At 46.0% G+C, this 14157-nt stretch overlaps 2 protein-coding genes across 2 annotated transcripts; both read left to right on the plus strand.

Moving 5' to 3' along the window:
• Positions 1–272: 272 nt before the first annotated feature.
• On the plus strand, positions 273–1431 carry AtWU_07799 (sedoheptulose-7-phosphate:D-glyceraldehyde-3-phosphate transaldolase TAL1; the record flags this gene model as incomplete). The annotated part of the gene is made up of 4 exons (XM_035502908.1): positions 273–311; positions 392–706; positions 760–1143; positions 1195–1431. The coding sequence occupies 4 exons, from the start codon at positions 273–275 to the stop codon at positions 1429–1431; spliced, it is 975 nt and encodes a 324-aa protein (XP_035358801.1).
• An 11759-nt stretch (positions 1432–13190) lies between these two features.
• sod1 (superoxide dismutase SOD1) lies at positions 13191–14148 on the plus strand (the record flags this gene model as incomplete). Its single annotated transcript, XM_035502909.1, has 4 exons — positions 13191–13203; positions 13561–13892; positions 13958–14054; positions 14126–14148. 4 exons carry the CDS (start codon positions 13191–13193, stop codon positions 14146–14148), a joined length of 465 nt encoding a protein of 154 aa, XP_035358802.1.
• Positions 14149–14157: the final 9 nt, after the last annotated feature.

Consider the following 14157-nt stretch of genomic DNA (forward strand, 5'->3'; position numbering starts at 1 on the left):
CACCATAACATTTTGGTAAGGAAAGAGCAACCCCTCCTCACTCTGACGGGCCTCTCGTTGCTGCTGCTGCTCTCTGCTTGGTTGCTCCGGCTTCGTCGCCACGTTCTCCGTTCCCCTTCTTATTTCACTCTCCGTTTCTTCCGCTTCTTACCTTCTTCTTCCTCTTCTCTTCCTTCCTTCTTCATACTATCTGTCCAATCTTTTTATACCCCTCTCCCCCATCTCATCTTACTTTCATCACCTTTCATCCTTTTATCCTCCAAACCTCCACCATGTCTTCTTCTCTCGAGCAGCTCAAGGCCACCGGCACCGTAAGTCATTCTATTGCTTTGCCGACATCGCCGTGTCATCTTCACAACATCGCTAATCATCCATCTTCTCATCAATTCAGGTCGTCGTCTGCGACTCCGGTGACTTCGCCACCATTGGCAAGTACAAGCCTCAGGATGCCACCACCAACCCCTCCCTGATCCTCGCCGCCTCCAAGAAGCCCGAGTACGCCAGCCTCATCGATGCCGCCGTCGCCAAGGGTAAGGCTGAGGGCAAGACTCTCGACGAGCAGGTCGATGCCACCCTCGACCGTCTGCTTGTCGAGTTCGGCAAGAAGATCCTCGAGATCATCCCCGGCAAGGTCTCCACTGAGGTCGATGCCCGCTTCTCTTTCGACACCCAGGCCTCCATTGACAAGGCCCTCCACATCATCAAGGTATGTCATCAATGTATTACTTGTAAAGGCGAGTTACTAACGAAGTGCCACAGCTCTACGAGGAGAACGGCATCTCCCGCGACCGCATCCTCATCAAGATCGCCTCCACCTGGGAGGGTATTAAGGCCGCTCAGGTCCTCCAGTCCCAGCACGGCATCAACTGCAACCTGACCCTCATGTTCTCCACCGTCCAGGCCATCGCTGCCGCTGAGGCCGGTGCCTACCTCATCTCTCCCTTCGTCGGCCGTATCCTCGACTGGTACAAGGCCGCTCACAAGCGTGACTACACCGCCGAGGAGGACCCCGGTGTCAAGTCCGTCCAGAGCATCTTCAACTACTACAAGAAGCACGGCTACAAGACCATTGTCATGGGTGCCTCTTTCCGTAACACCGGTGAGATCACCGAGCTGGCTGGCTGTGACTACCTGACCATCTCCGTAAGTTCTCCATTGTTTTCTATATCTGGTACATAAATTAACATGATCTAGCCCAACCTCCTCGAGGACCTCTTCAACTCCACCGCTGCCGTCCCCAAGAAGCTCGACGCCGCCAACGCCGCCGGCCTCGACATCCCCAAGAAGACCTACATCAACGACGAGGCTCTCTTCCGCTTCGACTTCAACGAGGAGGCCATGGCCGTCGAGAAGTTGCGTGAGGGTATCTCCAAGTTCGCCGCTGACGCCGTCACCCTCAAGGACATCCTGAAGCAGAAGATCCAGGCATAGATTGGGAGACTGATCTGATGTGTGCATTTTTGTGATGACCTTTTTCTTTTACTATTATTCCCATGTGTAAAATTGATGACCTGAAAAATTCGTTTGGGTAGATACGAATTATGATTATCATATGCCATTACCAATTGCCATTGTAATATAAGTAATACTATAATCTAATGTAAACGGCAGCAATAGAGTACGAAGTTTCAAGACACTTTTAAGCCGCACCACCATCAACATCATTCAATCGAAACCATGACTTCAGATTCCGGTGGTATCACATGATCGGCGCCTGCCTCCTTCACCTGATGCCATCGACTGACTTACTGCCGTTCTTCATAAGAGACCCATAACTGCACCAGAGGGAGAGAAGAGGCATAGTGCCAGTAAAGTGATTAGTATGTAGCGACGATGACTGATCGTTATCTAGATACTAGCTCAAGAGCGCCTTTTTACTCTTCGATATATATCATAAGGGGACCAAGGCCAGTCCTTCTTTGGGCCACAAGAAGCCCAGTCATCCTCGTCTCTATCCTCTTAATAAAATGAGATATCGGAGGATGTCGATGGCAAGTAAGTATAATCCCGGGACACCGTTGTGTATATTTCGTGAAAGGATTCGGTGTCGAAGAACATGTCAGAGAGAGATATATAGTAAGAATGTGAAGCACCAGACCCGACATCGTCATTGTGTTTATCTGCCCCTCTGTTCAATGGAAAAAGGTAGAAGAGGTAGAGAAATATGAAGATTCCCAGACGGGAGCATAGTAATCATCTTCGTCTTCCCTTATAGCTGGGAAGAGGAGAGAACGATTGTCGAAGATGATGTTATTATTAGGGATGCCATCGTCACCCTCTTCCTTATTCCTTGTCCTTTTTCTTGGAAGAAAGACTAGGAGTATAGATGGAAAATGTAAACCGGGACAGCCGCCGTGGTCATCATCTTTTGTCTTTCATCTTCGATATAGGTGCCAGAAGTGCCGATATTAATAAGTAGAAGGGCCCAGGCACCGTCGATAAGACACTTTCTTCCTCATCATCAGGGATAGAAAGACCAGTTACGTCGAATATAAAAGCCCTGACGCCATCGTGGTCGTTATCTTCTTCGTATTTGCCATAGAACGGAAAAGCACACGATATTAAAGATAAAAGGGACATACACCATTGAATAGGTGGTCACTGGCGTTCTTATCATCGAACGAAGGCCGGAGATGTTGATAATAAACCCCCAGACGCCATCGTGATCGTCATCATCTTCGTCGTCACTATAGAGAAGGAAGACGAGGGATATAGAAGATAAGACACCGACACGGCATCAAACAGGTCACTGCCGTTTTTTACCATTGAGCGAAGGATGGAGAGATAATATATCGAACCCCAGGTATCTTCGTAGCAACTGTCTCCTTCAACTTTGTTATCGAAGAGGAGGAGAAGATATCAAAGATATATCGCAGGTACTACCATCATGGTAGTATCCGTCATCTTCGCCATTGAAGAATAAGATAGAGAGATATCGGTGTGAAACACCAGGCGGCGACAGATATATCTTCCCCTTCTTCTTCTTTATGAAGGAGAGCCAGAGAAATTAGAAATGAATCCCTACACACCCATCAAAGGGGTCATTTCTGTTCTCATCATGGATCAAAGGACCAAGATATGCAAGAGAAGACCCCCGATATCTTCGTATAGATCGTCTTCTTCATCCCGTTCATTGAGGAGGATGTCATAGAGATATTTAAACTTTATAAGATCCCAGACACCATAGAAGAAGTTGTCTTCATCATCGCCTTTGAAAGAATAAGGAAGAGAGATATCGAGAATGAAACACCAGGCGCCGGCATAGATGTCTTCCTCCTGTTCTTCTTCTTTATTCTCCGTAATGAGTGAAGGATAGGAATATCAGAGTGTGAACCGTCCAAGTTGATCCGGGGCGAAGGTTAAACAGACGAGAGTGCACACTTCTTCGCCAAGTCCCCTTTCTTATCCCGCAAGTGACCCGCTACGCTGGTAGTCACCGCTATCGGTTATTATATCGCGGTTCCGAAACCTTTATCGGGATTTATCCTCTTCTATATCCTCATTTCCGAGAGGGAGAGACAAGAGAGATAAAAATAAAAAGTTCCTGATGCCATTGTAGATATCATCTTCGATTTCATTATAGAAAAGCAAAGACAAAGATATGAGGGTTCGAGGGTTGCCGAGGCACCAGCGCGGTCATCATCTTCTTCTTCATCAGAGAAGTTTTCGGAGATATTGAGAAGGCGGCCCCAGACTTCGTTGTTATAATTGCCTCTATCATTGGTACCGGAAAGGAAAGGTAAGAGAGGTCAATGATAGTAATCCAACCCTCCAAACGTCGTCTCTGTTTCCACGATTGAAGGAGGACCAGCAGATATGAAGAATAAAACTCCAGACGCTATCGTGGTCATTTTCTTCATCATGGGAAAGACCAGGGAGATAGAGATAAAATCCCAGATGCCATTGTAGATATCATCTTCGATTTCAGTATAGAAGAAAGAAGGCAAAGATATAAAGTTAGATTCCGGGGCACCATGGTCGTCGTCATCTTCTCCATCCCCACCACGAAGGAAATGTCAGAGAGATGATTATTGTGACCGCACCCGCGGGCCAATAAGACAAGCCACCTAGCCTGCTAATGGGCAAGTAGCTCAATGTGACCCCTTCTTTTCCTTTTCGTTGCTTTTATCGAGCAATGTTAAAAGATAAGACAGCCATTCTCTGGATCCAGATAGTATAATGAGCGATAACAAACCCTTCGCATCTTCCAGAGATCATGACCCGATGATCAGATGTTGTTGATAGGATCCTTGACTAACTACCCTTAGTATTGCAAAGGAAGTAGACGATGGGATCATGGAGTGCATGACAGCATAGTAATAGCGACGCGATTATATTTTATTTCGTCGATCGGATCATCGCTTGTTATTTCCTGCCATCGGTTTCATGGCCGGGAAGCAGTTATTGTGAGAGCGACTGCTTTCTTGAATAATATTATGAGGACAGTCACTAGTTGATCGCAACACCTTGTTGGCTGGATCGTTGAGTTTGGTTGTGATATTGTTAGTATCTCAGGGGATACTAGCTAGATCATCCCTGTTGTAATGGCAAGTAAATCTTGCATCAAGATCATGATATGTTAGAGTTCAAATGATTGCGTGGAGTAGTAGTTTCGAATATGAGCGATTCATCGCCTTCTTTTCTCTTTTCCTTCTGGTAGGCACCAGTAGTGATAATAATATTAAGGACAACCATCAGCTGACCCCAGCTCTTGTCGCCCTTGGCAAAGGAGGTGCCCATGGACTCGTATTTGTAGTAATGATTGATCCCATGTGCCATTCTTCTCTTTCTTTTGCTGTCTTGTAAGAAGCAGTAATATAACTGAGAAGGCAGACAATCGTCAGTTGTTCCTTGGTCTGTTTCTGCCGGATACTTGGCGACTTCGTCGTTATCTCAGTGGATAGTATTTATAAAGACCATTGAATCATGGGAAGTAGATGCTAGAAGCATGACGGAATGGCAGTACTAGCAAAATATCTAGTGTCTGGCTTCACCAGAAGATCCTCAAGATCACTCGTCGGGTAATTCTTGCTCTGCTGTTGCGAACTAATACTGGTTACAAGAAGACGGACAACGATCGATTGATCCAAATCATGGCGCTGATACTTAACGAGTGTCTTTAGCGTCCACATAGTGCCATTAACCAGACCATTTAATGGGAAGTAAATGTTGAGCTTGATGATGAACTGGTAATGTTGATCCAACTGTATCTCTTCTGTCGACTGAATCATCACGTGTAGTAGTAATGAGCGAGTCGGCCGTAGATTTTCTCTTTCCTCTTTGACTTACTAAGAAGCCGAAAAAAAATGAAAAGAAGAAAAATCATTTGTTCTTCTCAGCTCACGCCATGGCCACAACTTTGCTATTCCGTCCATGTCCATATACTAAACAGGCCATTAGTGAGTGGGAGATAGGCCTTGCAATCATGACAATATAATCGTAATGAATCGGTCATGTATACATGCTAACAATTTGCTTCTTTTGATTACCAGTAGCAAGTCTGTCTGATAATTCTCTCTTTGTAGTATCAGTTATGATGATGTCGTGGTGGGCTTCTTGCTTTCCGTTTTTGCTGTTAAGAAGCAGTAACGAAAAGGTTATCGGAGCCATTGTCGTTTCGGCCCTGGCATTGGCAGATAACGTCGCGATGAGCAAAATATGTGCCATTTTTCTGAGTTCTAATATAATTCGAAGTGGCCATGATGTGCCCTCGTACGTATAGCTTCAGCGAGGAGATCAAGATTGACATCAATGGATAATGCTCGGCACAATTCGTAATGTGAAGGGAGATATCCATTGTAGTTAGCAGTTGCAAGAGCCAATGCATTTCTGAGTCTGTCAATTATATGACACCTTCAAGAATGCGGTCCACGAAGCATTAGCTTGTATACTCTATTTGTTGATGATCTTTGTCATTTGAAAGCTCTTGAAGTCGGCTGTGGATTGTTGTCTTTGACTATTAGAGTCTGGGTGCGTTGCCCGCATTGGCTAGATGTAGCAAAGTTTCCTCTCCCATAAAGGCAGTGAAAGAGTCCTGATAAAGATAGTCACATTCGATACCACGAGCAATTCTGTAGGTAATCTTTGGGTGGACTTCAATAAAGCGAGTTTTTGCCCCTTCATAATCACAGTTCAGGACATATATTCCCAGGTTCGAAAGGAGGAGTTATCGAAGAGTCATATTGTGATGATTTTGGCCACGGTATTGCGGATAATGGTGCGATGAGTAGGATATGTGCCCATTTTCCGAGCCCCAGTATATGTACTAGGTATATCTCCTCAAGACTGAGAGAAGAAGGTTATCAGAGATCTCCGTTATAATAATGGCCATGAAGTCTTGGCAGATAATGGCGCGATGAGCAACAGGTGTGCCCATTTTCCAAGCTCCAATGTAGTGTATCAGGTATAAGTTCCGCCGGTTAATGTTCTCGTGGACTAATAGTCATGGGCGAGATTGTCGTTGAGTCGACTATCTCCTCTTTGCTGTTAAGAAGCAATAATATAAAGAACAACCATCGGTTGATCCCAACTCGCCACTGACATCATCCGGATGATTATTCTCATCATAACATCACACGTTCGAACACTGAATAGAGTAATAAGAACGAGGCAATGATGGGGATAAATCCGCGACCCATGATTGTGGCAGATCGAATATGGCCGCGCTCTAAGCAAGCTGGACATGCAATAACAAGCATTTGCTGCTGGGAAGTCTGTCAAGAGATAATAATGTGATTATCATATTGATAACCCATATACCAGGCTGATCAAAGGATAGAGCGATTGTCGCGACCCAATCTTTTAGTTGATTGAGTCTTTCGCATGATAGAAAACAAACACCATCCATCTTTGTTTTCTGAACTGCCAGTAAGAAGCAGCAATAATAATAGGGACAACCGCTTCAGTGGGAAGTCCGTCACGGATATTGATGGGATTATACAAGTGATAGCCCATATACCAGTCCAGTGCCTTTTTGCTCGCTCGCCTGATCCTCTGGGAAGCTTCGAAGAATGTTGGCAGGACCCATGGTGTTTCAAGTATCAAATTATTGGAATAAGAGGTATCGAGACCACAGTAGATGATACAACAGTGGACGCTCAATTGTTGTAGTTGGTTGAGTCTTTAAGCGAGTTTAGCCCTCTCCTTTCCATTGCTGTCAGTAAGACGCAGCAGTAATGGCAAGGCCAACCATCAATGGCTTTGAATATCATCCCAGACAACAATGTGACTTTCATGATTATCAGCATCCCGGACCATGGACGGGAACGAGGTATTGAGGTCGTAAGAGATAAGAGTGACACTCGCGACCCAGTTTTTGTGGTTGAGTAAGCCTTCTTGGAAGATAGAAAACAAAACCAACTCGTCTTCCTTCGCTGGTGGTGAGAAGCAGTAGTAAGAACAAACATCCGTTGCCCCGAGCTTTATTCTAGGCGATAATGTGCCGTGATTTTCTCCTTGCCCTGACTGTTCGTAAGCAACAGCAATAATAAGGACGACCAGTTTCCTCGTCTGATTCTCTGGTAAGGGCCATGTATAATGATATGACTATTATCAGGATAAGCGTCCACATAACACTCCCGACCGAGAAGTATCATCATAGAACCACTACCACGGCGTAATGTGAGTAGTTGATTGATCCTTTCGCGCTGCAAGTGAGCTCGACCTTTCTCTCATTCTTAGCAATAAGTAAAGGAGCCATGGACTGCTTCAGACGCTCTGCGAGGTTAAGTGCCGCAAGTATTAATGTGATTGCAATCGGTCCGTCGACAGATAAGCAGATATAGATCATATGGGTAGCAATGTAGTTAAGAGGATCTCCTCTTGCATACGCATTTTCAACGGCTCTGCATATGCAACCTGCATGACGATCATAGTGCCGTCATGCATGTTTTGAAGAATGACCGTGTACTTGGACTTTCTTACTATCAGGAGATAGCTTTTCAATAGGCCACTTATTTTGTTTGTGTCGCTGAGAACATCAAAGCAGAGAGAAGAAGGTTGTCCCATCGATCGAGCAAGTAATACATTCATCGTTCGTCGTATCATCGAAACCGATCAAATGTATAGTTCCCGATGGCTCGAGGTTTCGATGGTAAGCACCAAGATCGATCTTATGTAGAAAAGTTGAGCGCCGTGCGATCTCCCGTGAACGATTGATCCTTCCAGGCGCTGGAAGCCCCATTTAAGGATGATTATCCTCGATGTTATTAGTTCGATAGTAAGCGTGGGACCATTCCACCCATCAAGTTCTGTTTGTTGAGGATAGTAGCTGATAACGATGTGGTTTCCATTTGAGTAAGAAGCGCAGTATACGTATACTCGACAGAGAATGGGCTATGCGATCGATCGGGCATTGGTCATCCGAAGTGTTCGGTAGTCTAGTCTTCTGACCTCTATCAGTTTGCTCCGTACTCGAGGCACAACCACCTGTATACACGCCTGTGCTTGCTTGTGAGCTTTCCGCCCACTCAGTTGCACGACATCACTGTCAACAGAGACGGGATGTCTATAAGTGTTCCTTCTCTTGTTATTATAATATTAAAAACTGAGCAATTACAAGCTCTCTGGGATAGTATCAACAAGGCCGACCGAAGAATGTGAGCTGAGACTGGCCGATCTGCAGGTCTGAGGTCACAAAGGTAAGCGTAGGATCATCCCACTCATCAGGTTGAGATCATTTGTTGAGCGTTATCGAGAATATTAACTTCCCATGAAGCTCTAGGGTCAAAATTCGGCACTGTCTTTGATAATTTATGAGAGTTAGGCTACTCGAACGATGGAGCAATTGTTCGTTTGGAGGATTAAATACCTAATCTTCCTCATCGTGTGAGGTTTAGCGAGCAAGCATGGACCATTCCATCTCATTATTAGGTTATTCAGGATAGTGGAGAATGGTGTAGCTTTCCATAAGGTGTGAAGTGCATTGTCTTTCACGAAGCTCTGCGTTTTGTTAGATCGACGCATACGTTGAAGTAGGTCCTCGATGGTCTAATGGTCGCGATCGAAGTACTCGGTACCCGTGCGAGAACCGACGACGTGCAGAATTGCTCGCTCCAAGCATGTTCTCATGAACTCTTGTTAGGGCTAGTCATGAGTCGAGAAGAATCAGACAACAGATATAGCTGAGGTTGCCTTGCAACGAGACAAATCGGCGATACTTCCTTGGCTATGAGGTTCAAGAGTAAGCGTATCGTCCTTCTTCCATCGAGTTCACTGCCATGCCTCCAGTTTGCCACATACCCAAGCTTCTCTTAACTCATTGTATTGTCCGCCCTGAAGATTGGCAGCGATCTGCAGTAGTTTTGAGATGCGAATGCGTGGCAGAGTTACTAGGTTCTTCAGTATATTAGAATCCAGTGCCATCCCCAAGAAAAGTACGAAGTACATACCAAACATGATCGATAGAGTATTTGATTCATGGACTGATTGGCCATTTCAATACCGAGAAGCGTTCTTTAAAGGATACCTTTCAGTTTCTGGGATTGGGTGTTTCGAAGATAAGCCCAGAGCTATGCCTTTGCGTCCACGGTCGCTTCGTGTACTGTGAGTTGTATTTGTGAGATCTGAGGGTGTTCGTCTTTCGTAAGGTTAACGCGATGTGATGGAGCAATCATTTATCTTTGAGTAAATATTCAAGGCACTGTCGGGGACAATCTATCAGTTAATCCGATTCTAAATGCAACCGAACATCAGTTGATAGATGGAACTCCCGGTTGATCCTTCGGAGTATGTTGTTTCTTCTTTGATAGAAGAAAAAGAGTAAGTCTTGTAATTTCTTTCACCCAGTGTTCTGTTCTTCGTTCAAAGTCCAAGGAGAAGGCCATACTGACTAGGATAGCTGTAGTGAGATAAAGAAAAACGATGGGTTGAGATATTCTGTGAGCGCTTTCTCCTGCTCTGGTAAGACACGCTGCGAAGGAGATTGTGTAGTATCCAGTGTAAAGTGCTCGAGAAACTGGCGATTTCAAGTTGTTGTGGGATTGGAAGGGTCTAGTAGATCAACCGAAAGCAGTCCATCATACCCCCGTTGCCTGTATCACCGAACATTTACCTCACCATCGCCTGCAGGTGCGTATCTTTGATGCGGTTTCGATGATACTTCTGTGAGACGATAAGAAATGTTATCCCACTTTGTATAGTATCGTCTGTTTCCTTTGAGATATTGATAGTAAGGTCCATCGGTGACAAGTTTGCTAGCACCAGAGACGCAATTTAGCAACAAAGGCCGATAGATAGACAACTGAGGTATAAAAGATAAAGTTTCAGTGTTGTAGTAGCTGTGGGTCACTTTGGTTGCCCAGGCGAGTCGATAAGAGCCCATTTAGTTCTTAGGATGTTAGGAAGGCGAGCCAATGTGCCAGTGAAGTGTTCGTTGGCATTGGAGCATCGGCGATTCGCTTGATCGGTATATGGAGTGTCACAGAGTGCAGCAAGCCCATTATACAGCCTTCCCTAGCTTATGGCGAATATCCATCTTGTAATGCATCTGAGATATTCCAGCCAACCTGTCCGCCAGTCGAGCGAGCTCAGAGACAAGCAACCATGGCCGTGCATAGTCTCTTTCAAACTTGTTCAACTAACTCCAGAGAAGGACGATGTTCTTAGAACTGTGGAACTCCTTTCTTACTTTCAGTCCTTGGCCGCTGACTTTGTCTGGAGCCATTTGAGTAATCTGAGCACCACCGGTTAGTGAAAGCTCTGTAGATAGGAGACTCTCAAAATAAATCCCAGTAGCGGGATTGATGAAATATAGAATGAGATCTGGAGGATGTCTCTTCAACATACCGTACAACGTCATGGATATTACCTTGTTAATCTCTCTCTGTACGTCAGACGGAGAAATAAAGCGTCGAGATTTATAGGCAGATATAGCGAGTCTCTCCTCAAATATGAGTTGTATGGACCGGATAGAGTAAGACCTGTTGCAGAAGACTCTCTATCATCTTCATCTTTGGTTGCTTTCGGAGGACATCATAAATAGTCCCCCGAGTTTCTTCTTTTACCTTTGACCGACCTTTCTGCTTGAGATTTTCGATAGCGGATGTCTCGGAGCATAAGGCTTTGCACCAGATAATCGGTGGATGTGACCATCATATAAGTTTGATAGACCAGGCAATCGGTCGATAATGAAAGATGTTATATAAGTATGATAGAAGATTGTTATATATAATCGTCTGATAATTAGATGATAGAGAGAAGAAGAAAAGGAGAGAGTTGGGTGGAAGGAGAACGGCGTTTATATAGCCCAGCAGAAAGCCAACAAGTGAACGCTCATATCTCAAGATTCCAAAGATTCAACGTAAAGCGTGAACGAAAGGAGTGAAAGGTAATCAATATTTGACTTTGTAGACCCTTTTGAGGCACTCGTTGAATATCAAGATGCTTTCGTGCACTGGGATGCGTGCACTGAGATGCATTCAACGGTTGGGCTTGATCAAGTCGCAGTTGCCCTAACTTTGGAAGTAGTGAACGGCGTGTAAGAACCAAAGCATGAGAATAACAGGTTCAAAGGATTCTACTTCGGGAAACGAGCGGGTCATACATGATCATGACCGTCATAGCGAGTTAGGGTTGCGAGCTTGGATAACTGGACGGTGCCGGGTGACTATTTGTGAACCTGGAACGCCTGATAGAAGCACAGAACGATAGGCTGATAATTACTCTTGAACATTGTGCTTTGCTTTGTGCTAGGTTATGTCTTGGCGTTAATGAGATTTCTACTCTTATGTTCGAGGATCAGGCGAATTCTTCAAATAGAAATCCTACAGAAAGACTCACAGATCTTGCGGGTGATCAAAAAGCTTCATATTCTCCGCCGTAACGGCTATTGTACTCAAAGAATTCGGCCTATTGCCATAACATACGCCAAGTGAACGGGACCGAGGCCTCATGGAGGTTGCATCACGCACATTGAGTGACCTAAAAGGCAGGTACCTAGGCAAGTCCATTCGGACACAGTCCTTGGGGCATTGACGATCATTGATGCTCGATGTTTGTAGCATCCTTTGACCTCCGGGCTATCACAGAGCATATGGAATATTACTTACACCGATGAAATCAAAGCGGGGAGGAACGTCCTTCAAAGTAGAAACGACGGAGCAATACTATAGATGAAGCCCCGGACATGATAGTACTCGTTGTGATCTAATAAGGTCGCTGAAGAGCGATGCTTAGGTAGCGGCACCATGAGAGATGCCACTAATGTGCAGACATCGAGCATCTACAGTATTATAATTGTCCAATACGTTATCAGTATCGACGGGGCATTATGAACAGACCGTTGTAGCTTCTTGTAGGTTCATGCTGAACTCTTAAGCGAGGTCAGTACTATCGGGAGAGCTGTATTGGGACTACTTACCGCAAGCGGATAGCTTCAAGCTTCTCGATTTAGTAATGACCTACACGGATTGATACCCAGTATTCCACGACAGCAACTCCGTAGTCCGGTAAATATTTCCAAGATAAGGACAAGCATAAGCGAATGACAAGAGCGATGAGGTGATTTGTGATAGTGGTGGTGGAAGTAGGGAGTTTTGAGTAACGCGAGAAATAATACACACGGCAAGTGGGGTTTGCTTGATACAGATCGATACTTACTTTACCTTACCTTAGTTATCTGCACCTTCCGCTGCAGTTCGTTGCAACCCACGGGAAAGGTCCAGGGTCTGACAACAAAGTAAAAAGTACACAGTAGCATTCTGGAGGTGATCTGTCCCCTCTTTCCCCGTCCATGAGACAACTGAGCCTCGGAGAAAGCTTTCTCATTTTACCCCCGAGTAACCCCAATGATACACCAATCATAATGTACAGAAGCAGTCTGGACCCGACCTGCTTATGAATCGCGGAAGGAAAAGCTACTACTGTGGTGCCCCCCCAAAGCTGGTTCGGGAAGGTGGAATACAGCAGCAAAACGTCATTCCGAAGAACCCCGCCAGGTGGGGGTTTTTTGGTGAGCTTCCGATGGAGGGAAAGACCGACATTGGAAGCCCATCGAATCCACTGGGGAGCAACGAGCGAGGCACTCTGACTGATTCGGAGTCCGCTGCTGCTGCTACTGCTGTTCTGTTGGGTCGCTCATTATTTACCCCTCGTTCTCTTCTTCTCTCTCCTCTTTCCCTCCCCATCATCCTCTCCAAAATCTTGAATTTACCCCTAGATCCAAGGTAATCCAATCTTCAAAAACCGTCAAAATGGTCAAGGCTGGTAGGTACCTGCACTTTTCTTCAGCCCTTTTGGTTTTCCTATCCTGCTATTGGCCTTAACCCCCTCCACGGATCCACGATCGACCGTGGCCGGGGGACCTTGAGTGAGCAGATTTGAGCACCTTGCGATCCCTCCTGCACCTATCACGATCTGGGGACCCTGTTTGCCAGCCCGGCAAGCTCAGGGGGATTTGGTGACATCTGCCAGCTCATTCGTCCCCGTCAGCTGGAGCTTTGTTTTATCTTTCGTATTATTAGTACCACGATCAAAGTCTGGTTGATGGCCAGTGATCGCTGGATCTCGTGGTTCTGGAAGGTTTCCATCGATGAAAATCATGGGCTGACATCCATCTCTTAGTCGCTGTTATCCGTGGAGACTCCAAGGTCTCCGGCACTGTCACTTTCGAGCAGGCCAACGAGAACACCCCCACCACCATCTCCTGGAACATCACTGGCCACGACGCCAACGCTGAGCGTGGCTTCCACGTCCACCAGTTCGGTGACAACACCAACGGCTGCACCTCCGCTGGCCCTCACTTCAACCCCTTCGGCAAGACCCACGGTGCTCCCGAGGACGACGAGCGTCACGTCGGTGACCTTGGTAACTTCAAGACCGATGCCGAGGGTAACGCCGTTGGCTCCAAGCAGGACAAGCTGGTGAAGCTCATCGGTGCCGAGAGCGTCCTGGGCGTACGTTTCCATCCCTGCCCTTCTTCCTGACTGTTTCTGTAAAGATGCTAATGCAATGCATACAGCGGACCCTGGTCGTCCACGCTGGTACTGATGACCTCGGCCGTGGTGGCAACGAGGAGTCCAAGAAGACCGGTAACGCTGGTCCTCGTCCCGCCTGCGGTAAGCATATCCCTACCAAGATACCCCTTCTCACTGAAATCAACCTTGTTTACTGATCTCTTCTGTCACAGGTGTCATCGGCATTGCCGCTTAAGTGCCTAAC

This window comes from Aspergillus tubingensis (genome assembly GCF_013340325.1).
Source record: "Aspergillus tubingensis WU-2223L DNA, scaffold_8, whole genome shotgun sequence".
In the NCBI taxonomy this organism is placed as follows: domain Eukaryota; kingdom Fungi; phylum Ascomycota; class Eurotiomycetes; order Eurotiales; family Aspergillaceae; genus Aspergillus; species Aspergillus tubingensis.